Source organism: Macaca nemestrina, chromosome 5 (genome assembly GCF_043159975.1).
Source record: "Macaca nemestrina isolate mMacNem1 chromosome 5, mMacNem.hap1, whole genome shotgun sequence".
Classification (NCBI taxonomy): Eukaryota; Metazoa; Chordata; class Mammalia; order Primates; family Cercopithecidae; genus Macaca; species Macaca nemestrina.
The window spans coordinates 106,015,149-106,042,137 of NC_092129.1; the positions used below are offsets into that span (position 1 = coordinate 106,015,149).

At 36.7% G+C, this 26,989-nt stretch overlaps 1 protein-coding gene across 8 annotated transcripts in view; it reads right to left on the minus strand.

Annotated features, from left to right (window-relative positions):
* Positions 1–26,989, minus strand: part of LOC105495599 (branched chain keto acid dehydrogenase E1 subunit beta) — a 267,316-nt gene that overhangs the window by 180,144 nt on the left and 60,183 nt on the right. For all 8 annotated transcript variants that reach the window (XM_071096811.1, XM_071096812.1, XM_071096814.1 and 5 more), the window contains exon 6: positions 25,141–25,249. In XM_071096811.1, the coding sequence (XP_070952912.1) occupies positions 25,141–25,249 (109 nt within the window). The remainder of the gene's footprint in view (positions 1–25,140; positions 25,250–26,989) is intronic.

The window sequence follows — 26,989 nt, forward strand, 5'->3', positions numbered from 1 at the left end:
ATGAACAAGAAAACTAAGTATACTTTCTTCTAGAAATCACTTTTAAATTATTCCCTAAGCACAGTTGTACCCAATCTTTTCCTCCCCTCTTCACCTTAAATTATTGAAAAAAATCTAAAGATTAACAGTCTATATCAACATACTATTAAATAGATTTAACAGATTAAATCAACATACTATTAAAAATACTTGTTTCTCTCTCCAAGTAATCAAAAAAAAAAAAAATCCGTAGAATTGTCCATGATGGCAAGAAGATACCATCTAATTAGAAGATAAAATTAACTTTCAATAAATAAAATAATAATTAAGTGTCAAACTTTGGTAGTACTGAACCCATATGATTATTGAGAGCATGTTTGGACAAAATAAATTGGTACAAAAGTCTCAATGTCCCAAGGGAATAAACCAAAGAGGTCTCCTGGGAGCAACAGTGGGTGAGGCTCCCACAACATAACATAGACTTTCAAGCCATAAGTATGACAAGGTTTTACTGAGTATTATGGCAAATGGAAGGCAAAGAAGTGAGAGATCAAATGAAGTAGAGCAAATAGAGAAAACCATTTTAAAAAGGCAAATCTTGAAAAACAAATATAATTAGATGTACGAAGGCAAAAAGCTGGCATTCTTAGCAGTGGGGTACATACTCATAACAGAAGAGTGAAAATAAGTAAGCTGGGCACAACACCATGTCATCTCATATGAAGCACTGAAATGGACACTCTATCACTTCGACAATATTCTTGCCAAAAAGACATAACTTGAGTTTAATCACGAGGAAACATCAAACAAACCCAATTTGAGGAGCAGTCTACAAAAGAGCTGACCAAATGTGGTGACTATGACAGACAAAAAGGACAAGGAATTGTCTTCCCCAGAACAAAGGAAACTTAGGAGAAAGAACAATAAATGAAGACTCTGGATAGAATCTCAGTCCAAAGAAAGGACATTGGTGGGGCAATTAATGAAAATGGAATTAAGTGAATAGAGCAGTTAATAGTATTGTATCCATGCTAATGTCCTGATATTTATCAATATTACTGTGGTTATTTATGAGGTTAACATGGGGGAATGCTGAGTGAAAAGTACATATGAATTCTTCATACTATTTTTGCAATCTTTTTGTTTGAACTACTTCAAAATAAAAATTTCAACAAAATTTGTAATATTAAACTCAAAAACAAAAATGAGGTTAACCTACCTTAACAAGTCTCCATTAGACGGTTGGGAAAATAAGTTGTGATATAATAGAAAGTATACCAAATTTGAAAAGTCATTGAAAATCAACTATGAGAAACTAGGACTAATGCAAGGCCTGACAGAGACACTATACATTGATACTTCCTTGTGAAACAAATTCTATTTGGAAATGCTAGTACAAATAAAGAAAATGAGGATATTAACAAAGCTCTCTAACTGTAAAAGAAGCAAAGCCACATTTGGTATTCTATTTATGACCTTATCTTCCTGGATAAATTTAACTGAGTTCTGAATATCGAGAGACATGAATATATGAAGATGTAAATTCAGTATCTGCATATGCCAGTCAGCATTTTGCTAGACGCTCTCGACCACTAAATGAAAAACAATGACCAATCAACAGTCTAAATATAATTATATCAAGTCATAATTAGCTAATACCTTGCATGTAACCAGGAGACTTCTTTTTTTTTTCTGAGACAGAGTCTCGCTCTGTTGCCAAGGCTGGAGTGCACTGGCACGGTCCCAGCTCACTGCAACCTCCACCTCCCGCGTTCATGCAATTCTCCTGTCTCAGCCTCCTGAGTAGCTGGGATTATAGGTGCCCGCCACCACACCTGGCTAATTTTTGTATTCTTCAGTAGAGATGGGGTTTCGCCATGTTGGCTAGGCTGGCCTTGAACTCCTGACCTCAGGTGATCCGTCAGCCTCGGCCTCCCAAAGTGCTGGGATTACAGGTGTGAGCCACTACGCCTGGCCAGGAGACTTCTTAAACTGAGATACTTTTACATATAAAACATGATTTTAAGGTCGTAAATGTTTTATACTGTTATTGCTTCAGAGGGTAATGTTTTCTTATTATCACTGAGTAACACTGAAAAATTTAAAAAAAAACTCATCTGTTATTTTTAACCGAACAGCAATATTAACTTGAAACATAAAGGCTTGGACCCATTTGAACTCAAATGCAGTCCAATTTTTTTCTTCAATAATTAACTGGCAAGTCACACATTTCCAGTTCTTTTGCATAATGAGATAAATTAGGAATCTTTTCAAAATAATTGGCAAATATTTGCTGTGTGCAGTGGGTCATGTCTTTAATCCCAGCACTTTTGGAGGCCGAGGTGGGCAGATCACCTTGAGGTCAGGAGTTCGAGACTGGTCTGGGCAATATGGTGAAATCCAATCTCTACTAAAAATACAAAAAAATTAGCTGGGCATGGTGGCACACACCTATAATCCCAGCTACTCGGGAGTCTGAGACATAAGAATCGCTTGAACCTGGGAGATGGAGGTTGCAGTGAGCTGAGATCACACCATTGCACTCCAGCCTGGGCAACAGAGCAAGACTCCATCTCAAAAAAAAAAAAAAAAAACAAGTTGGCAAATATAAATCACAAAAGTAATGATATGATAAGGCACCTTCATATTTCTTACAAAATTTCCAAATTAACTTCATTACATTTCCCTGTCTCATTTAATGTAAACAAAAAAAGAAGCTTTGATGACACTAATACTCTATAATACGCATCAGTATATTTAATACACATTAAAATTTGGCCACATTTATAACACAACTTGTTCAATCTTTGCAATTACCCTTACGGTTTTTTGTTCGTTTGTTTGTTTACTGTACTCTCTAGTATGCAGTATTTCATAGTGTAGGAAAAGTTCTCCTATCACCAATTTTAATGGCAATTGTTTGTCTTCCATGTTTAATATATTTGAATTCCTTTGGTAAATATTTTCCAAAGCACTTTCTATAGCAAAGAGTTACACATATAGAATAAACTTTGTTTATAGGGTATAAATTTTACAAGGGAAATTGGAAAACTGACAAAAAAAATTGAACACTGAATGAAAGGGCGATATTTTAAAGCCATTCTACAGTAGCACATAGAGTTTAAAAGGGAAAAAATATCACCTAGCAAAAAGAATTATACAGAGACAGAAAAAACATTTCAATAAAGTGCATCATTATTGTATGAACCATTAGGGAAAGAAACTGCTAATTAAACTGATACACTTTATAGAATTTTTATTTTATTCTTATTGAAAGAAAAAATTGTAGACTTAATTAGATATGGGTTTTTATTATCTATCACCCTGACACAGGCATAAAAACAAAACATAAGCAAAATAAGTTGGTTTAATCAATTTCTAAAATTCATGAAGAAATCCAAATGTAATTCTTCTCACTCTTTGACATATAATCATCAGTGTCCACATTTCTCCAGAGAATCTCATTTTCTGTGTCACCAAGCACATCAGTGATGCAGTGCTTTTTTAAATGAATTCATTAAAAAATTAAAAGATTGATGCTAGGCTCTCAAGCTAGCTCAGCAATTAGGCACAGTCTACTTTAGACTCCTGCTTCCAAGGGTTGTTAAACTACTGTGATTTCCCACTTCCCCCACCCTTCTATCTCACCACAACCATTTAGCATCTCCTTGTCAAAAGTCTTCAACTTGTCAAAAGAGACACCTTCTCTGGTGTCTCTGGAATTTTATTCTAAGCTATATTATGATTTTTATATTGGTACATAAGCAGATAACATCAACTACTGGCCACTGGATGAGATGACTGCAACATGCCATTGTTTTTAAGTCACAATCCAGTATCAGAGAGATTAAAATATAAGGGGGGAAGGGGTAGCTTAGAATCAATGAAATATAGTGGCTTCTATTGGGTAGATGACTTTAAATCATTGAAATATTAGTATATATGTAATATATTTTTCACATCATGCTTTTGGTAATGTAAGTCCCTCGGTTTTCATAAGTCCAATATTACCCATGAGGAGCAACAATTCCCACTAGACACCAAGCATGAGCTGTGTCCACTGACTTCCTAAATGCAGACGAGACAGAAAAAGTCACTGGGACACACTGACAACAAAAGACAATTATTTTCAGGTAAGAAAGATATATAGGGAATACATGCTATATTTATTAGACTGCAAAATTCCTTATTGCATATCTAACATTAAATGATAGCTGTTGATTTCACTGATGAACACCCTCTTCTCAAGGGCAACCTCTCCAGAAACATTTAATTTAATTCAGGGAATCTGTTACAAAGATGTTGGAAGGGCTAGGGTAACAAATGGTGAAACAATGCAAACCAAGGATGACTGCATGCAAACAATGCAAACCAGGAAGCAGCTACCATCTCTGAGCCGGACCCAACAGCTCACAGGAGCCACTATCAGTGCTGGAACCACCACTGGCTGCTGCTGAGCAGAGCCATCCCTATTAAATGTCCTACCACCAACATCACTGCCATCTACACTGTGGAACAACAGTCACTGCAGCACAGCAAAGTCTCCTCAACTGCCACTACCAAAGCTGCCTCAAACACCACAATGGCTTCCTTTCTACCTTCCTCCCACCCTCTAATGAAAGTCAGCTTGCAAGGGGGTGAGGAAAATACAGTTAACTTGTTTCCAGCCCATGAATTACAGAAGAAAACACAGAAGGGCAAGTGTGAGGATGACAGACAACTAACAAAGACCCAACAGAGATTTAAATTATAAATAGCACTTAGATGAAAAGGTCACCTTTGATGAGAAATAAAGAAGACTCCAATATATTAATAATAATGAGAAAGGCTAATATTTAGTGAGCCCTTTCAACATATTAGGCACGTTTAAGCACCTTTAAAGTATCACCTCTTATCCTTACAACTCAATGTGACTGATACTAGATTTATCCAATGCTACATTTGAGAAAACAGGCAAAGACAAATGAAAGAAATCGGTTATAGATAGTGTGGCCACTCTGCGGTCCAAGCTCATAATCACTGTTATAGTAGATAGAAATCTGCCCAAAATGGGTTTCAGAAATATTAAATATAAACATGTATCAAGCTTGATCCTTTCCATAAGTCTTGAAAAATTGCAAAAATTGTGTATTTTAAAAAGGGAGGTGTTATGCTTGCCATATTTGTTTTAAAATAGAAAATATAACCTAAGATTATATAATAGCTGTTTTTCCTGAGATTGATCAAAGTGTTAAATCTAGAATTTTCTCTCACAGATTCCCGGCAATTCCTTACCATTTTCTGAAATTAATTTTTTACACACTAATCAAGTTTTACATTCCATAAAGCAGGTGGAATCTATACACACTTATCATCCACCATCTGCCTCAGTGCATTGCTGTATATCACTCCTCCGTTAGAAATCTGTATTTTTCTTGAACATAAATTCCTTCATATTAAATCACGGATTAATACCACAAAAAATGAAGAACTCCAAGTTTACTTATATAGCCAGAAACTGTGATTTGTAGTCCAATACTAATCACTTCATACACTAGCTATATTCAGTGCTAGAGATACATAAATTAGCTAGAATTCATAAATTCAAGTTCAACACTGAGAGATGCTGAAAGGGCATTAATAAAATTAATAAATGTTCTAAATTATTATATATCACTGAGAAAATTTTCTCTACTGTAATTTTTATAAGCCTACAACTTTATTTCTAGCTTTAAAAAGTAAATATACATGAAAATTACTAAACACCTAATGGCCTTAAGAGTTTAGTGTTTTCCACCTATCTGCCTCTAAGTATAGGCAGACCTAAATTTTCACATTTTCAACTTATGCTCAACACACACTTACATATATAGTGTAGATGAAAACTCCTAAAGGGCTTATTATATGCCTTTTATTCTAAATTTGAAATTCTGAAGGTAAGCTAGCTATAAGAATGGAAGCTCAACACCCTTTCCGCTAGTCAAGTGTTCAGTTTTGGCATTGTTAATGTCACTGCCTGTACAGCAATGTTCCTATACTATTAGAATTCTTATTTGCCCTTAATACTTTATAAGTAAACAACAGAAAAGTGAAAACACTCTTATCAGCAAAGAGAATATTGTAAAATTGGAGGCAAGTACGAAATTACTTGCTATGTTGCACACAGTAAATTTTTAACCTCAGCTGGATGCTCAGTGCATTTAAGTCACTTGAATTGATCAATTCAAAAGGGAAAAAATTAAAGGTATATATAAAATGTTGGAAACTATATCACTGACAACCGTGTATAAAAGGTGAAGTTTAAACAGAATTTTATTTTAGCTCTCTTGGCAAGGAAATCTATTTATTAAATGTAAGTAAATATTTGACTTCCAGATATTTCACTTTGCACACATTCTGAGAAACACATTAGGAATGGGCTGTAGCCAAAAAGTGGAAGATTATGGCTTGATTTAAAATGATAAAATACACTCCCAAATACATTAGAATATGTTGTAAATAATCCTAAATAATCTATAAGAGTCCCAGAAAGACTAAAAATGTACCACAGTGGCCCTCATATGACCATAGACCCAGCAACTGTTTCTATCCACCTCTCTTGCTAAATCTGAACCACCCCATCAATGGCTACTAAGCTGCAAAAACAATTCCTCAGAAAACTTATTTTTATTTTTATTTTTATTTTTATTTTATATTCAAGGGTACATGTGCAGGTTTGCCATATAGGTAAACTGCATGTCAGGGGGGCTTGGTGTACAAATTATTTCATCACCCAGGTAATAAGCATAGTAAGTGATTGGTAGTTTGTTTTTCGGGTTTTGGGGTTTTGGAGGGTTTTTTAAGACAGGGTCTTACCCTGTCGCCCAGGCTGGAGTGCAGTGGTGCAATCTCGGCTCACTTGCAACCTCCACCTCCCAGGCTCAAGTGATCTTCCCATCTCAGCCTCGCAAGAATCTGGCACTACAGGAGCACACCACCAAGCCCGGCTAATTTTTGTATTTTTTTTGTAGAGATGGGGGTCTCACCATGTTGTCCAGGCTGGTTTCGAACCGTTGGTTCAAGCGATCCACCAACCTCAGTGATACGTATTATTCTGATCCTCACCCTCCTTCCACCCTCCACCCTTAAGCACACCCCCAATATCTGTTGTTCGCTTTTCTGTGTGTACTCAATGTCTACCTTCCACTTATAAGTGAGAACATGTGGTATTTGATTTTCTGTTCATGCGTTAGTTTGCTAAGGATAATGGCCTCCAGCTCCATCCATGTTCCTGCAAAGGACATGATCTCATCCTTTTTTATGGCTGTATAGTTTTTCATGGTGTATATATATACTACATTTTCTTTACCCAGTCTATCATTGATGGGCATTTAGGTTGATTTTATGTCTTTGCTATTGTGAATAGTGCTGCAATTAACATAAACATGCATGTGTCTTTATGGTAAAATGATTTATATTCCTTTGGGTGTATATTAAATAATGGGATTGCTGGGTTGAATGATAATTCTTTTTCAAGTTCTTTGAGAAAACACAAAACTGCTTTCCACAATGGCTGAACCAGTTGACATTTCCACCAGCAGTGTATAAATGTTCCCTTTTCTCCAGAACTTCACCAGCATCTCTTAATTTCTGACTTTTTAATAATAGCTATTCTGACTGGCATAAGATGGTATCTCATTGTGGTTTTGATTTGCATTTCTCTAACGATGTGCGATGTTGAGCATTTTCTCATATGCTTGCTGGCTACATGATTGTTTTTCTTCTGAAAAGTGTCTGTTCATGTCCTTTGCCCACTTTCTTGCTTGGGGTTGTTTTTGGCTTGTAAATTTGTTTAAGTTCCTCATAGATTCTGGATATTAGACCTTTGTCAGATGCATAGTTTGCAAATATTTTCTCCCTTTCTATAGGTTGTCTGTTTACTCTGTTGGTAGTTTTAGACTAACCCTGAAACTAGCTAAATATCAGCTGACCCTGCTTGTTAATGTTATATAGACCCTTACCCCTACCTCTCTACTGAGTTAGAATACTTCTTCTAATTAGTTCTCATGCCCCAACATTCTGAATAAAAGCTTAGTTTAAGAGTTAATATTAAAATAAATCATTGGAGATTTTTATGAGAATAATAGCAACAACTTTTAACAACACCATTAACATTTATTAAGTATTTACTATGTGTCAGACATGATTCTAAATACATGTATTAACACATTTAAAATTCAAATGATACTGCAAAGAAAATTTTATACTACTAAAATTTTAAAAGCTAGAGGAAATACAAAGATCTAAATTACCAACATGGAGAAAATGGTGGATACAAGACAGAACTAACATGTAGCTCCCATGTGGACAGACAGAACAGTGTGTGGAGACTCACACTGGGAACTATTCCTCCAAGAACCACCTCAGGAACCTACCAGGAAAACCAAAACAATTTACTGACCCTTGGAAAGAAGTAGCCTGACACTGCAAACTCCATGAGACAGCTGGAAAACTGTGAGTTCCCAAGGTGTGAGTGGGGGAAACATCTGCCTCGGAACAGACATCCCCACTGGGGAACCTAAAAATCCAGATCACAGGAGAAGAATTTAACCTCATCTGAAGTTAAAATGGATTTAGGCAGCCAAGTGAAATATCAAAGTAGAAGAAGGAGCGGGAAGCGCCCCGTAGGCACTCCCAGTCCCCAGCTCAAACCAGAGAAAGCCATCCCTGACTTATCTCATGGGGGTCCTTAGGGAAGGTAGCCAGTGGAATTAGGGAGGGGCGGGCATAAGTTAAAAGACGCTTCTAGCTGAACTTCATAATACTTTCAACTGAGTACAAATTTTCCTGAGCAGAGTCTGGGGGCAAACAGGAAGTGCAGATACAACTTGCAGATAAAAGCACAGAAGCCACAGCTGATGGTGCAGGCAGGTGGAAAAGGGCAAGGCCTGAGAGCCCTGCTTGTTTTCTCAGCAGGAAGGCTTATAGTCTGGGGCAAGATCTATTCCTGTTCCCCAGCTGCCTGAATATAAACGTGTGCTGTTGGTGGGGCATGGCAGGAGTAAGACTGGCCTTGCTGGCTGCATGGGAGCTGGGTGAGGCCTGTCACTGCCAGCTTCCCCCCCTTCCCTGGTGACCAGTATGACACAGCAGAGGCAGCCATAATGCCCCTGGAACATAAATCTATTGGCCTGAGAACCACACCCCATCACCCACAGTGGCCTCGGCAAGCCCTGCTTAAGAAGAGTCTGAGCTCAGACCTGCCTAGGCCTGTCCCCACCTGATGGGTTTTCACTACCCACCCTGGTAGCCCAAGCCAAAATACATAAACTCTTGAGAACTCTAAGGCCCCATCCAGGGCCCCATCCATTGCCTGAGGAACCCAAGTACTCATCCTGGCCAACGAAGAACAAGCTTACATCCCCCTTCTACCACCACAACTGGCATTCTCTTAAAAGCACCAGCTCCTGGCTAGAGGCCAACAAACTCAGGACATAACAGAATAATCCTGCTCCAAAAAGGAGAAAACAGCTAATTCCACCATCTACAACATCCTGGCTAACCAGAGGTTCTAAGTCTGGCCACATAACAACTTCACTGCTGGCATAACCAGCATTTGAAAAAACCAGCACACTAAACAAAACGACAACCAAGGACTGTCATAGAGTACACTTAACTCCCTTGCCACCTATACTGAAGCAGGTGCTGGCATCCACAGCTAGGAGATATGAAGACAGATCACCTCACAGGACTCTTTGCAGACATTCCCCAGCATCAGCCCAGAGACCAGTAGCCCCGCTGGGTGGCTAAAGCAAGAAATACAGTAACAATCACTGCAGTCCAGCTCTCTCCAGAAGCCCCATCTCCAGGTGAAGGGGAGAGCGTCACATCAAGGGATCGGCCCATGGGAGAAAAGAATCTGAACAGCAGCCCTTGAGTTCCAGATCTTTCCACTGAAACAGTCTACCAAAATGAGAAGGAACCAGAAAAGTAATTATGGTAATATGGCAAAACAAGGTTCTTTAACACCCCAAAAAGATCACACTCGCTCTCCAATGATAGATTCAAATGAAGAAAAAATCTCTGATTGCCAAATAAGGAATTCAGAAGGTTGATTATTAAGGTACTCAAGGAGGTACCAGAAAAGGTAAAAAAACAACTTAAAGAAAATTAAAAAAAAAAAAAAAATACAGGATATGGATGAAAAGGTGTACAGATAAATAAATATCATAAAGAAAAAAACAGCCACAAGTTCTGAAAATGAAAGACACACATAGAGAAACAAAAAATACACTGCAAGGTTTCAACAACAGACTAGAACAAGTAGAAGAAAGAACTTCAGAGCTCAAAGACAAGGCTTATGAATTAACTGAAAGACAAAGAAAAATGAACAAAGCCTCCAAGAAGTCTGAGATTATGTTAAACGACCAAACCTAAGACTAATTGGTATTCCTGAGGAAGAAGAAAAATCTAAAAGTTCAGAAAACTTATTTGAGGGGATAATAGAGAAAAATTTCCCTGTCCTTGCTAGAGATCTAGACATTCAAATATAAAAAGCTCAAAGAACACCTGGGAAATTCATTGCAAAAAGATCATCTCCTAGGCACATGGTCATCAAGTTATCTAAAGTCAAGACAAAGGAAAGAATCTGAAGAGTTGTGAGGCAAAAGCATCAGGTAACCTATAAAGGAAAACCTCTCAGATTAACAGAAGATTTCTCAGTGGAAACCCTACAAGCCAAGAGGGATTGGGGTCCTATCTTTAGCCTCCTTAAACAAAATAATTATCAGTCAACAATTTTGTATACAGCAAAACTAACCTTCATAAATGGAGGAGAGAGAAAGTTTTTTCAGATAAACAAATGCTGAAAGAATTCTCCACTACCAAGCCAGCACCACAAGAACTTCTAAAAGGAGTTCTAAATCTTGAAACAAAACCTTGAAATATGCCAAAATAGAACCTCTCTAAATTATAAATCTCACAAGGGCTATAAAAAAAAAAGAGAACTTAAAAAAAAAAAGGTATTCAGGCAACAACATGATAAATAAAACAGTACCTCACATCTCAATGCTAATGTTAAATGTATATGGCTTAAATGCTCCACTTAAAAGATACAGAATAAATAAAAATCCACCAACCAAGTATCTACTGTCTGTCTTCAAGAGACTTACTTACCACATAAGGACTCACATAAACTTAACGTAAAGGGATGGAAAAAGATATTACATGCAAATGGAAACCAAAGCAAGCAGGAGTAGGTATTCTCAGACATAACAGACTTTAAAGCAACAAAAATTTAAAAAGTCAAAGAGGGATATTACATAATGATAAAAGGACTACTCCAACAGGAAAATATCACAATCCTAAATAATATGCACCTAACACTGGAGCTCCCAAATTTATAAAACAATTACTACTAGATGAATAAGTTGAAAACTTATTTGCACACAAAAACCTGCACATGGATGTTTATAGCAACTTTATTCATAACTGTCAAAACTTAGAAGCAACCAAGATACTTTTCTGCAGGTGAATGAATAAACTGTGTTACTTCCAAACAATGGAGTATTATTCAGCATTAAATAGAAATGAGTTATCAAGCCATGAAAAGACACGGAGGAACCTTAAATACATATTATTAAGTGAAGGAAGCCAATCTGAAAAGGTTTCATACTGTATGATTCCAATTATATGACATTCTGGAAAAGATAAAACTATGGATACAGTTGCCAGTGGTTGCCAGGGGTTGAAGTGAGGGGAGACAAACAGATGAAGCACAGAAAATTTCTAGGACAGTGGAAATACTCTGCAAGATATTACAGTGGTAGATACATGTCATTATACCACCCATAGAAGGTACAACACTAAGAGTGAACACTGATGTAAACCATGGACTTTGAGTGATGACAATGTGTTAACATAGGTCATCAATTGTAAAAAATGTACAACTCTGATGGGGATGTTGACAATGGGGAAGGCTATGCTTGTTTGAGGTCAGTAGGTATGTGGAAAATCTCTGTGTCTTTCTCTCAATTTCGCTGTGAGCCTAAAACTGCTCTTAAAAAATTAACTCTTCTAATTAAAAAATGGCAAATTCTGATATACAAGTGAATAAAAACACAAGGTTTTCACTCTTACAATTACCAAGTTAAATGTCTGACAAATATTTCCTGTTTTCATTTTTAGATTTCAGTAACAAATAGTTACTTTATTGAGTCTTGCCTCCCTGCAGTACCTGTGGCAATGATTCCCTATCCTTCCACAGCTTTTTATTAACTGCAGTTTAGACACACAGCATCTGGCTTCATCAATCATGCATTACTCAGGGCTAAACTGAATATATGGGCCTTAGAGAAAGTAAGAAAGGGATTAAGAGATACAGGTTGTAGAGTTTTTACAATAAAGAACACAGGCGTAATTTTCTTCTTCTACATACACATATATATATAAGCAGAGATGTTTTCTTCAGCATTGTTTAAAATCACCAGAATTTAGAAGTAACTCATTGTTCCATAATAGGGAAAGGATACATATGAAGGTACATGTGAAGAAATTTTATGACTATAAAACAAATCTGGTTTTATAAATATAAAAACCAGCTAAGCCTATGTGAATAGATACAGAAATATACCAAAAATATACTGGTAAGAAAAGCAAGTTATACAATATTTGTAACATGCTCTTCTTTGTATTATTTGTGTGTGTACATTTTATACACTCACATACTTGACTAAATGGATAGAAAATAATTTGCAAAGTAAGTTACAAAACAATGTTTATAACACAATATTTTTATGTTACACACACAAAATCTGTTTACATGGCAGTAAATGTATTCTATATATTCACATATGTATGTAAATATAAAGGCATAGAAAAAGGCTTAAGGAAAGGAGTTCAAAATGAGGCAGTAGGGAAAGGGAACTTTCACTATATTATGCTATGTAGTTCTGTGATGCTGGAACTTTTTACAAAGAAAGCACATGACTCTCGTGGTATTAAAATTTTATTCAGGAACAAAAATAAATCACTCTACCACATAGCTTAAGCTTAGTCATTGAGAATGTAAATACCTTAAAGCTAATGATCAAAAATAGGTACCTGCTTATGGTCAAACTTAGCCTGAAAAGTGAATAATATTAAGAATATACCATAGTATAAGAAAATTCCACTGGGTCCTATTCCATGAATAGCTCAGTTTATTAAGTCAGTCACAGAAGATATACAAACAAATTCAAAGGCAACTGCACTGTCAGTTGACTAAACACCTTTTGACTCTTCTTGCTACTCAATACTAAATCAGGGCCTTCTCATCACAAAATAGAATAATTGCCTATTAGCTGAAGTCCTGCTTGCTTTAGATATCTGGAACTATAAATTTACAACAAATGCTACCATTCAATTTTAAGAACGAAATAGAAATCTACTTGATCACTTCATAAAAGAATAAATATGAAATAAACAAACATAACTTGTAATCAAATAGAAACTGAAATAAATTGATTAACAATATACGTTTAAAAGTGTATATAAAACAGTCTTACAGTATATACAACAAAAACTCAACAGTAGTTAGAGGATGGACTTATGGGTTCCCTTTATCTTTGTTTGTACTTTTCAGTACAAACATATATAAAAGATTAAACAATAGATACAATCTAAATCTTCCTGTATTCACATCCTTCTGCAATATGAGTATGCATCTTTTCCCATGAAGAGATGCTATTTGTCCTTCTCTTCAACTTGGGCTGACTTTCTGACTTATTTTGGCCAACATACTATAGCAGAAGTGATAGTATGTCAACTCCAAGCCTATGCTTCAAGGGCCTTACAACCTGTGCTTCCAGCAGGTGAACAAGCTTGAGCTAGCCCACAGGGTGATAAAGAGACAGATAGACCGGCCGGGCGCGGTGGCTCAAGCCTGTAATCCCAGCACTTTGGGAGGCCGAGACGGGCCGATCACGAGGTCAGGAGATCAAGACCATCCTGGCTAGCACGGTGAAACCCCGTCTCTACTAAAAAATACAAAAAAAAAAAAAACTAGCCAGGCAAGGTGGCGGGCGCCTGTAGTCCCAGCTACTCGGGAGGCTGAGGCCGGAGAATCGTAAACCCGGGAGGCGGAGCTTACAGTGAGCTGAGATCCGGCCACTGCACTCCAGCCCGGGCGACAGAGCGAGACTCCGCCTAAAAAAAAAAAAAAAAGAGAGACAGATAGACCAAAGCCTACCAGCCATAACTGGTGAAATAGCCCAACTAAGATCAGCAAATCCAATCCACACCTGACCTGCAACTGACTATAGACCTATGAGGGAGCCAAGAATTGCTGATTTGTGCCCAGTCTAAATGCTGACCTACAGATGAGCTATATAAAGAACGTTGTTGACTTAGCCACTAAGTTTTAGGAGTGGCTTGTTAAGCATCGATGGCTCACAGATAGAGTATGTGTTATCTTTATAATGAGAAAAATAAATCTTTTTAAGAAAATAAGGTAAGCCATTGTAAACCAATGCCTAAATTATAACATTGTGTACAACAAAATAAAATTATCTGATTTTCAGCAGTTGTATACATTTTCAATCTAAAAAGAAGAAATTAAGCTCAAGAGGGTATCAGAACTACTTCATTGTAGTTAAAGATCCAGCTGACATTTAGCAAACCTAATTGTCTTAGTTCATTTTGTTTTGCTAGGACAGAATACCTAAGACTGGATGATTTATAGATAAAATGCATTTCTTAAAGTCTGGAGTTCAACTATTTCAACCAAAAGACTTAAAAGTTGTTGCCTGAATAATTAATAGCCTACCAACCAAAAAAAGTCCAGGACCAGACAGATTCACAGCCGAATTCTACCAGACGTACAAGGAGGAGTTGGTACCACTCCTTCTGAAACTATTCCAATCAATAGAAAAAGAGGGAATCCTCCCTAACTCATTTTACAAGGACAACATCATCCTGATACCAAAGCCTGGCAGAGATACAACAAAAAAAGAAAATTTTAGACCAATATCCCTGATGAACATTGATGCAAAAATCCTCAATAAAATACTGGCAAACCGAATCCAGCAGCACATCAAAAAGCTTATCCACCATGATCAAGTGGGCTTTATCCCTGAGATGCAAGGCTGGTTCAACATACGCAAATCAATAAACGTAATCCAGCATATAAACAGAACCAAAGACAGAAACCACATGATTATCTCAATAGATGCAGAAAAGGCCTTCGACAAAATTCAACAGCCCTTCATGCTAAAAACTCTCAATAAATTCAGTATTGATGGAACATATCTCAAAATAATAAGAGCTATTTATGACAAACCCACAGCCAATATCATATTGAATGGGCAAAAATTGGAAGCATTCCCTTTGAAAACTGGCACAAGACAGGGATACCTTCTCTCACCACTCCTATTCAACATAGTGTTGGAAGTTCTGCGTAGGGCAATCAGGCAAGAGAAAGAAATCAAGGGTATTCAGTTAGGAAAAGAAGAAGTCAAATTGTCCCTGTTTGCAGATGACATAATTGTATATTTAGAAAAGCTCATCGTCTCAGCCCAAAATCTCCTTAAGCTGATAAGCAACTTCAGCAAAGTCTCAGGATACAAAATCAGTGTGCAAAAATCACAAGCATTCTTATATACCAGTAACAGACAAACAGAGAGCCAAATCATGAATGAACTCCCATTCACAAGAGCTTCAAAGAGAATAAAATACCTAGGAATCCAACTCACAAGGAATGTAAAGGACGTCTTCAGGCAGAACTACAAACCACTGCTCAGTGAAATAAAAAAGGACACAAATGGAAGAACATACCATGCTCATGGATAGGAAGAATCAATATCCTGAAAATGGCCATACTGCCAAAGGTAATTTATAGATTCAATGCCATCCCCATTAAGTTACCAATGACTTTCTTCACAGAATTGGAAAAAACTGCTTTAAAGTTCATATGGAACCAAAAAAGACCCTGCATTGCCAAGACAATCCTAAGCCAAAAGAACAAAGCTGGAGGCATCACGCTACCTGAATTCAAACTATACTACAAGGCTACAGTAACCAAAACAACATGGTACTGGTACCAAAACAGAGATATAGACCAATGGAACAGAACAGAGCCTTCAGAAATAATACCACACATCTATAGCCATCTGATCTTTGACAAACCTGATAAAAACAAGAAATGGGGAAAGGATTCCCTATTTAATAAATGGTGCTGGGAAAATCAGCTAGCCATAAGTAGAGAGCTGAAACTGGATCCTTTCCTTACTCCTTATACGAAAATTAATTCAAGATGGATTAGAGACTTAAATGTTAGACCTAAAACCATAAAATCCCTAGAAGAAAATCTAGGTAATACCATTCAGGACATAGGCATGGGCAAGGACTTCATATCTAAAACACCAAAAGCAACGGCAACAAAAGCCTAAATTGACAAATGGGATCTAATTAAACTAAAGAGCTTCTGCACAGCAAAAGAAACTACCATCACAGTGAACAGGCAACCTACAGAATGGGAGAAAATTGTTGCAATCTACTCATCTGACAAAGGGCTAATATCCAGAACCTATAAAGAACTCAATCAAATGTACAAGAAAAAAACAAACAACCCCATCAAAAAGTGGGCAAAGGATATGAACAGACATTTCTCAAAAGAAGACATTCATACAGCCAACAGACACATGAAAAAATGCTCATCATCACTGGCCATCAGAGAAATGCAAATCAAAACCACAATGAGATACCATCTCACATCAGTTAGAATGGCAATCATTAAAAAAATCAGGAAACAACAGGTGCTGGAGAGGATGAGGAGAAATAGGAACACTTTTACACTTTTGGTCGGATAGTAAACTAGTTCAACCATTACGGAAAACAGTGTGGTGATTCCTCAAGGATCTAGAACTAGAAATACCATTTCACCCAGCCATCCCATTACTGGGTATATACCCAAAGGATTATAAGTCATGCTGCTATAAAGACACATGCACACGTATGTTTACTGAGGCACTATTCACAATAGCAAAGACTTGGAATCAACCCAAATGTCCATCAGTGACAGACTGGATTAAGAAAATGTGGCACATATACACCATGGAATACTATGCAGCCATAAAAAAGGATGAGTTTGTGTCCTTTGTAGGGACATGGATGCAGCTAGAAACCATCATTCTCAGCAAACTGTCGCAAGAACAGAAAACCAAATACCGCATGTTCTCACTCATAGGTGGGAATTGAACAATGAGATCACTTGGACACAGGAAGAGGAGCATCACACACCGGGTCCTATTGTGGGGAGGGGGTAGGGAGGAAGGGATAGCATTAGGAGATATACCTAATGTAAAAGACAAGTTAATGGGTGCAGCACACCAACATGGCAAATGTATACATATGTAACAAACCTGCACGTTGTGCACATGTACTGTAGAACTTAAAGTATAATTAAAAAAAAAAAAGTTGTTGCTTGTAGGGAAAGATGCATGGATTTGGTGAAGGGTAAGGTGAGGAACTGCTATTTTTTATTAGAAGCTATTATTTGACTTTTTAAATTATGTACAAGTATTATTTCAATTTAGAAACTAATTCAAAAATCTAACAAATGAATTCAATTTCTCCCATTAATGGATCCAACTTACTCTTGTGAGTGTACCTAGTATTAAATATACTAATCTGCACAAATTAATCTGCTTAACGTAAAATACAAAATATTAATTTCTCTCTTTATGAACACTGATACTTGGCAAAAATATTTTAAGTCTTCTACCATTAAAAAGCTACTTTAAATAATGTTCTTCTCTTCAAAATATATGAATTCATATACAATTAGTGCATCTGCTAAAAAAGTTCCTCAATATCATTATGTCTTATTTTTACCTATTTTTGGATTATCCAGAAATCCTAGAAACAAGACAGACAATACAAGGATTTTAGTCTTTTAGTCTGTCTTGATTTCTCACTAGAAGAATCACAGATAAAAGTCATATTTACTTCAATATCACCGACATCATGTGTCATTCAATTAAGTAAAATCAAAAGTCCAAAAGGCATTAAAGAATATCTTCTTCACAAGATGCTTATATGTGATAATGTCACACTGACTCACTCTCTTTTTGAATCATCACTATTTTGTACATTTTACACCAGCTAGATTGTTCTGCCTTATCTACCTTTTCTAAATGTCCTTCTTCCATTTCTAAAAAGATTCACTGCACTCAAATGTCATAATTACAATAAATAATCAGGAAATTGAAAATATTATTAGGTTACTTTCTCCTTCCACATTCAGGAAACCTAAAGTTTTATATATATTGATTGCATATTCAAAATAAAGAGAAATAAAATTCAAGAAAACTGCTGCATAAAGAATGTATTACTTATTTTCATTTTCATCTGTACAATTTATAAAGTTAATGGCTGAATTGAAAGAAATCATTTCTAAAGGCTGGACATGTGGGAGAGTCACCACAGCACAGAGGTTTGCACAGAGAGCAGTTTATGAGCACAGGCCCAGAAATGATGGAGTCAGAGAGATCAGGCCCAGAAATGATGGAGTCAGAGAGATCAAAAGGAGCTGTGATTGGCACAATGCTGCACAGGTGCCAAACGACCTCATCTCTTCTCGCCCAAATGCAGGAAGACTACGTTTCCCAGCTGTCTTTGCCTCTATCTGGGAACATTATGACTAGATCCCTTAATGACTAATGATTACAAGGTGCAAAGGTTCCCCAACCCCCTACCTGTAACCAGACCAGACTGTGACATGTAGTTTTTATAACTTTCAAAGAAGCAAATTAATCCTATGCCAATGGAGAAATTAATGCAATATATATATATTCAAACCTTGGACTATATACTACATAGGGATGTATTACCTTAAAGCATGGCTATGAATGGTGCAGTCATCCCTTGGTATGCAGGGAGGATTGGTTCAGGACTTCTTTTTTTTTTTTTTTTTTTTTTTTTTTGAGACGGAGTCTCACTGTGTCTCCCAGGCTGGAGTGCAGTGGCGTGATCTCGGCTCACTGCAAGCTCCGCCTCCCGGGTTCACGCCATTCTCCCGCCTCAGCCTCCCAAGTAGCTGAGACTACAGGCGCCCGCCACCACGCCTGGCTAGTTTTTTGTATTTTTAGTAGAGACGGGGTTTCACCATGTTAGCCAGGATAGTCTCGATCTCCTGACCTCGTGATCCACCCGCCTCGGCCTCCCAAAGTGCTGGGATTACAGGCTTGAGCCACCGCGCCCGGCCAGGACTTCTTGAAGATACAAAAATTCATGGATGCTCAGATCCCTGATCTAAATGGCATAGGATTTGCTTAGAACGCATGCACAACCTCCCTTATCCTTAAAATCATATCTAGATTACTTATAATGCCTAATACAATGTAAATTCTATGTAAATGGCTGTTATACTGTATTGTTTAGAGAATAACGACAAGAAAAAAGGCCTGTACATGTTCAGTACAATAATGACAAGAAAAAGGCCTGTACATGTTCAGTGTAATTATTTTTTCAAATATTTTCAATCTGTGGTTGGTTAAACTTATGGCTCTGGAACCCACAGATAAAAAGTGCCAACTATATATATTTCTATTCAGTTAAAAAGTAGATCATTCTGGCCGGGCGCGGTGGCTCACGCCTGTAATCCCAGCACTTTGGGAGGCCGAGGCGGGCGGATCACAAGGTCAGGAGATCGAGACCACAGTGAAACCCCGTCTCTACTTAAAATACAAAAAAAAAAATTAGCCGGGCGCGGTTGTGGGCGCCTGTAGTCCCAGCTACTCGGGAGGCTGAGGCAGGAGAATGGCGTGAACCCGGGAGGCGGAGCTTGCAGTGAGCCGAGATCGCGCCACTGCACTCCAGCCTGGGCGACAGAGCGAGACTCCGTCTCAAAAAAAAAAAAAAAAAAAAAAAAGTAGATCATTCTATCAGCCTGGGCAACATGGAGAAACTCAAAAATGGAGTTTCTCAAAAACCCAAAAAATTGAGAAATACGAAAATTAGCGAGGCATGGTGGCATATGCCCGTGGTCCCAGCTACTTCAAAGGCTGAATCACCTGAGCCCAGGAGGTTGAGGGTGCCATGAGCTGTGATCACACCACTGCACTCCATCCTGGGCAACAGAGGGAGACCCTGTTTTGAAAAATAAAAAATAAGATCATTTTAATTATGTGGGAAACTTTTAAAATCCAGACAACTATTTCCTGACATGAAACTAGGACACTGGAGGAAGTTATATTTCATTTATGTCCTCTATTCAATAATAATTAGGTGGGATGCAAAATAGCGTAGTATTAGAAAGACAGCAGCCTCTGGTGTCAAAATGTCTTGGTTTAAAACCTAAATCCATCACTCATTATTTCTGTGAGCTTGAGCAAGTTTCTTAAAGTCACTATCTGTCCTAAATATACCCAATCCTGGCTGTGTGACTTTGGACAAGTTGTCTAATTTCCCTAATCCTTAGGTTCCTCATCTATAAAATGGTGATAATGACAGAATTGACCCGATATGCTGGTTGTGAGGATTAAATGACATAGTCCCCATGTCTACACAAGATAGCCCAGTGTCTAGCACACTTAAAGACTAGGCAGATACACACATGGATAATCTCACTTAAATCCTCTCAGCAACCTTATGAAATATGATTATGAGTAAATAGAAGGGGTTCCTACTTCACCTACTAAGACAAAAGAAGTACCTATGTTAAATCATGACAGCTGCAGTTTGTTGTGCTATTAACGAAGGATATTTTCATCTTAAAAGAGGCATCTCTTCTCTAGCCAAGATCATGCATTCGTCAAAATTATCTATTATATTAGTAAAATCTACAGGAGACTGAAACTCAAAGTATGTTAAACTTAAAATGAGATTAAATGGAGAGATGTGAAAAAAGCTTACTAATCAAAGGAAGTTTAAAGGAGTAAGAGTAATTTGGAGCCCCAGTCTCCCGTCATCCCTGGCAAACCACCCATAGAAAGTTAAATTCTGACTCCACACAGACAATCCCAGAAAAGAAATCAGAATGGCTGAGATTGAGGCACATGGCCATGTCCTGAGATCAGGGAGGTCGATAAGATGACTGTCAGCCCCTTCAGAACCACATTGGGTAAGATAAGGGCAGTAAGCATGGAAAGAGTATGTTCTACAAGGAAAAGAAGAAACCCAGAGGTGCCCAGATTAACCAGTGAGTGAGAGCTCTGCACTGCAACCATAAGCAAAAGCCTTGTGTTTACCTCTGTAAGTGAATCATTCTTAAACAGGATTTAGTAATATAAATGATATGCATACAGATTAAAATTATACACTACAGGTAAATTCTTTTCAAAGTTGACAAGTTAACTTTCTGATGCCTACCTTTAGCTTCCTAAGGAACACTTTACCTAGTATCCTTTACCCACTTTATTTTAGAGATTATATATGGACTACTACTCCAGACTTGAGAAAATAACATCTCTACCTTGATAGTACTGCAGGAGGGAAAAGCAGGCAGTAGTTGATGTTTCCCTGAAATATTTCCTACTGCACTGGTTTAGTTCTGATGAGGCAAAGTGGCAAAAATATGCCAGGGAATCACTTTTTTTGTCAGCGACATTTTGCTGATGAATATTATTAGGAAATACACTCACGTTTGTTTCCTTAGAAGTATTTAGACCTTCTCAGTATCCCTCTACATTCAACCTCTCTTTCCTTTCTCTTTATCTCTCTAGAATATATTCTGGTTATTGCTTTGGTTTTATCTTCCAGTTTATCAATTCTCCCATCATCTGTTTATATTATCATTCTGAGCTCCACTTTGCTTTTGAACTCTGCAGAGTTCTCATTTTCATGCCAGCAACCAGAGAGAAGGGGCCTGGTACCTTGCTGAATAAGGAACTATTACGCTAGCCCTGGACTGCCAACTTAGACATTTATATATATTTAAAATCAGCACACACACAATCACACACCATTTATTTCAGGGTATCTAATCTACTATTCCTCCATTAATACCAGAAAAGAAAATCTTATTCTACACTTACTCTTAACACCTCCTTCTCCTTTCCCCTCCTTAAATTCATTTAGACACCAAATATTTCATATAATCTAAAAAAATTTCTAACCCATTTCCTTCTGCTAATTCAGGCCTTCTCCACGACATCACATAAACAGGCTATTCAAACAGCTGCCTACCTGGTCTCCTAGCAGCCAACGTTTTTCCTACACTAAGGCTTGGAGGTGGTGAGAGATGGACCTAAGTTCCAATCCATTGTAGCAAGTTCTATTTTATTCTTGTTTCCCCCTACTTTATTTCTATCTTCCCTTCCTCACAGTCTTCCCCATGGACTTAAGGTTATAGCACCAAACACAGAAGCAACCATCTTTCTTAGACTGTTTAACTAGTTTTTACAGCTGCAAATGGTCAGATGCTTAGAATATATTTCCTATATCTTCCAATTTTGCTTCTTCTAGTTTTGCTTCTACAATCAAACCCTGACTGTTACCACAATATAAAGAGATCTGTCTCCTTTCTTTAAACAAAGCAGTGTGACCCATCAGATGGATGGAGCGTAGCTTATTCAACTAACCTAAAATCTTCTAGTGATGGGCAAATGTGTTGTTTCCAGTTCTTGTTCATTTAAAGGGCACTGCAGTGACCAGTAACATTTTCTTCCAAATTTTGCCAATGTATCTCCGAAATGGATCCCTAGAAGTAGACTATGAGTCAAAGGGTAAACAGCTGAATTATTTCAAACAGATCTCTTCCCCTCCTTAAAATTTATAGCTTCTGTTGGAAACCATGTAAGTAATTGTGGTAGAGACTGGTAGTTGTCCCTCAATATCCATTTCCTGTCATTGTGTAATAATTAAATTTTTAGTTAGGCACTTAAGCCAAAGACTAGCTTTCTCAGCCTCTTCTGTGGTTAGGTGTGGTCATGGCCATATGATTAGGTGTGACCCGTGGGAAGTGAAATTTAATGCGTGCAATCTTCAAGTTATTCTTTAAAGAGAAGGAGAATACCTTTTCCTTTCCTCCTTCCCCCTTCCTGGTAGCTGAAATGCATATGTGATATTGGGAGCTGGTACAGCTACCTAGGACCAGGAACGGAAAACTGTATGTTGAAGACAGCACAGCAACCAGAGAGAAGGGGCCTGGTACCTTGATGACTAAGGAACTATCACACTAGCCCTGCACTGCCAACTTAGACATTTATATTAGAGGGAAATAAATTTCCATATTACTTAAGGCCTTATATTAGCATAACATATCTAAGTTTATGGAATTATATAATTCATAAATGTATTTATGTGTTTGAGATACCATTCCATAAATAAAAGGTCTTAAATTATTGGGGAAACTTCTGGAAACCTTTCGAACACTGAACCTCATCAGGGTCTTTCATAATCTCTCCCAGGACCAAGCTTAGGACAAACTTTTCAAGTGCATTCTCTTAGCTGGAATCCTGTAAGTTTATTTGCCTGACCAATTCTGGTTTCAAATTTTGCAGCTAAGTTAATATTACTTTTTCAAACATTTCTTACTCAGTCGCCATTTATTAAATACTGCAAAATTTCTTTACTGATTGACCATACCAGCTGGCTGGCATTACAAATATAATAGCCACAGGATATCCAAAGTACTAGAAATCCTTTTCATCAAAAAGCTATTCACAATATATCACTGATATTTTCCTATTCACTTCAAAATTTTAAATTCTTACATTCATTTTTATTACATAATGGGATACAGACCATAATAGAGTCCATATAAATCTAGAGTTAATTTAAAATCTGTTTTTAAACTTAAGAGCAACAGGAACTCTGAAAAGTCTCCAGCGAAAGTGTAAAATGACACATCCACTTTGAAAAACTCATCACAGGGGAATGGATACATTGAAACAGAAGCCCAGTTGCAAGGGCCATGAATTAACTGTGATCTATTACTACAATGAAATGCTACTTATTGAACAATACTGTACATGCCTCAGATTTTGGGATGTTCTTTTCCCCACAGCCAAGAAGCATTTATTGGCAGGTTGGCTCCAGAAACATAACTGTAATATGCTAATGCTATTCACAAAAAATTAGCTTGATGAAGAGGGGCAAGCTACTTTCCCTAGTGACTAGAATACTTAGAAAAATAATAACAACAAGAAAAATTGTTATTACTTAGTAGTGGTAATACTATCAGTGAACAATGATGTAATGACAATGTTCATTATTTAGTAGTAACGTTCTAATATTGTACATAGTTGTAAGGTATTATTGTAATAGAAATGAACAATGAATATTCATCCAATATAATGACAATGTTCCTTACTAAGTAGTAATGTTCTAATATTGTACAAAACTGTAATATTATTGTAATAGAAATGAACAATAGATATTCATACAACGGACTACTACTCAGCAACGAAAAGTGAATAAACTACTGATACAAGCAACATGAATGACTCTCAAAAGCATTAGGTTGAGGAAAAGAAAGCAGACACAAAAGAACATATGCAGTGTGCATGGATTTATATGTAGCCCAAAACCATGTATACCTAATCCGACGACAATCAGAAAGTGGCTGATTTTGGTGTAGGGAGAACGGGTCCATAGTGAAGAGTGAGAAAGAAGCTTCCAGGAGTGATTAAAATGCTTTAGACAGAACAAATCATTTGCTATTTAAAATTTCCATTACAGTGAAGAAATTAGCAGTTACGGATGTATTTTTATAAAATCAGGATTTTGAGCTAAAAAGAGGATGACCAAACATCTCAGTTTGCTTTACACAATCATCCCAGCATAGACCTGATAGCACAACATAATTGTTAACAGCACCTCCTTCACAATCAAAGGTATCCTGATTTAAATGAAGGAAGACCTTTATGATCACTTTAGTTAAAAGGAAACATATACTATTTAGTAAAATGAGCTCATTTACTTTTCTGTTCAATCCATATTTCCTAAGCACCTACTATGTAGTTAAACATAGTCGCTTTATTATTGCTACCACTTCACAATTCCTCTTTGTTTCTACAATCAAAATATAAAATGGCTAGATGAATTTTTCCCAAACATAAAATTTACACCTGAGGACAAACTAAATACCAAAAAAGAAATCAAGATTCTTTCTACAAGGAAAATATAAATCAACCACATGGAAAAAAAAGATAGAACTTTTGGAGCTATAAAAAAAAACAAAGTATATAAAGATATTCACAAATATAAAATAAAGAAAACCTTTACCTGCTGCCCTGTAAAGTATTTTAGGTTCAAAAAATATACAAGGATTTTTATCCTCTATGCATGACAAAAGAAGTCCTTTGGCCTGGAAAGGGCTTCTGGGTATAACCACCTGCAAAAACAGATTTTTTAAGACAATTTTAGTAAAAATATATCCCAGTAAACTCGCTTCTAAGAAGGACTGATTTTAAATAACCAATTGTTACTAATTAGAAATAGATATTGGGTAGTTATTTTAAGCCTAATTATCACTTAAGTTTATATTATATAAAAATAAAAATGCCTCTTATTCAACAGATATTTATTGGATGCCTACCATGTTCTGTTAACTAAGATACTACTCTTCTCTTAAGAAGCTGAACTTGCCTATATAAAAAAGTAAAAAGAATATGCAAAGATCATTCATCAAAGCAAAAACTGTAATATTGTTAATATCTACCTGTGTTTATCTATAAAGAAATCTCTTCTACTAATAATCTGCTTCTACTTTCAAAGTACATGCAACTCTCTTCTCCAGTTTTAACATGTCAAAATCTGCTTCTTTCCCACGAAAAAAAATATGGTCTTCATTTCATAAGTGAAAAATTAATCCACTGAGTTTTATGATCCAGGCACCATAGTGTCCAGTTATAGCAAAGCAAAAAGAAAAGTGTGGAGAGTCCACACTTGCACTCCCAGGAAAGGGCTCCAGGACCTTCTCGAGAATGAGGGTGATGATGAGGAAGATGACAATGACAGTAGGAAGTACGTGTGTAAACTTGGCCAAACACTCTATGAATTAATTCATCTGTTCATAGCAACCCCACTAGGTAGCTATTATAATTTTCCTCATTTTAGAAATAGACACTGAGGTTAAGAGAGAACAAGTAGCTTGCCTAAGGTCATACTACTTGCTTGATCAGAGAGTCTCACCCAATTCCTACTGATACCAAAGCTCAAGCTCTTCTCTTCTATCTCTTGTTGCCTTAAATCACGAACTTTGCCTAATTTTAAATGATTATAAAATAATTGTCTAAAGACAAATATTATACAGGAAGTTATTAAAATAAACCTGAACTTCTCACAAAGACTCAAGATTCCCTGAGGCAAACTATATTTGGCTTTCAAAGCCACTTTTATGCCATTTTTATTGAAGGGTTTTATTTTAAAAATAAAAGAGCAGCAAAAATGTCACTATTTTATTTTCTGTAAATGGACCTCTGAACACATTAATAACCACATCACATAATGTCTTTATCTTATGTTCCTACTTTTTAATTTCCCTTCATCTGCTTTCTTCATATTAGCCTTTTATACTTTATGTATATTTTCATTTCAGCTGAAAAAAAAAGGAAAAAGGAAGAGGAAGAAAGAAAATGAAGGAGGAAAAGAGAAGGTAGGGGACAGACAGAAAAGATCTGTTCTTAAAAACAATATAATGTTTTAAATATTAAATGTAAATTAATGTTTAGCTCAAGCACAAAAATAACTTGCCTCACACATGGCTTCTTTCCCACTCTACAACTTCTAGCTCACATTAAAAAATCAGGTAACATCTACTCAACTAAGATAAGCTTATAACTTTGATCTGGCAGAAAAAAACAAATAAGAAAATAAGAATAAAACACTGACACACGCTCACAATCAATTCATGTGATCAAAAAACAAATATACATCTCTGGATTCACACATCTATGGGTTTCCATAATGATCCCCTGAAAAGCTTACTCAATAAACAGAAACAGAAAAGATAATATAAAAAATTAAGACTTAACATACTCAAAATATTTTTGCCATCAAAAGACCTAAGCTTTTGTGAAGGACAGACTATAAAAAGGAGATGCTTCAAAATTAATTGGTTGAGCAAGTATTA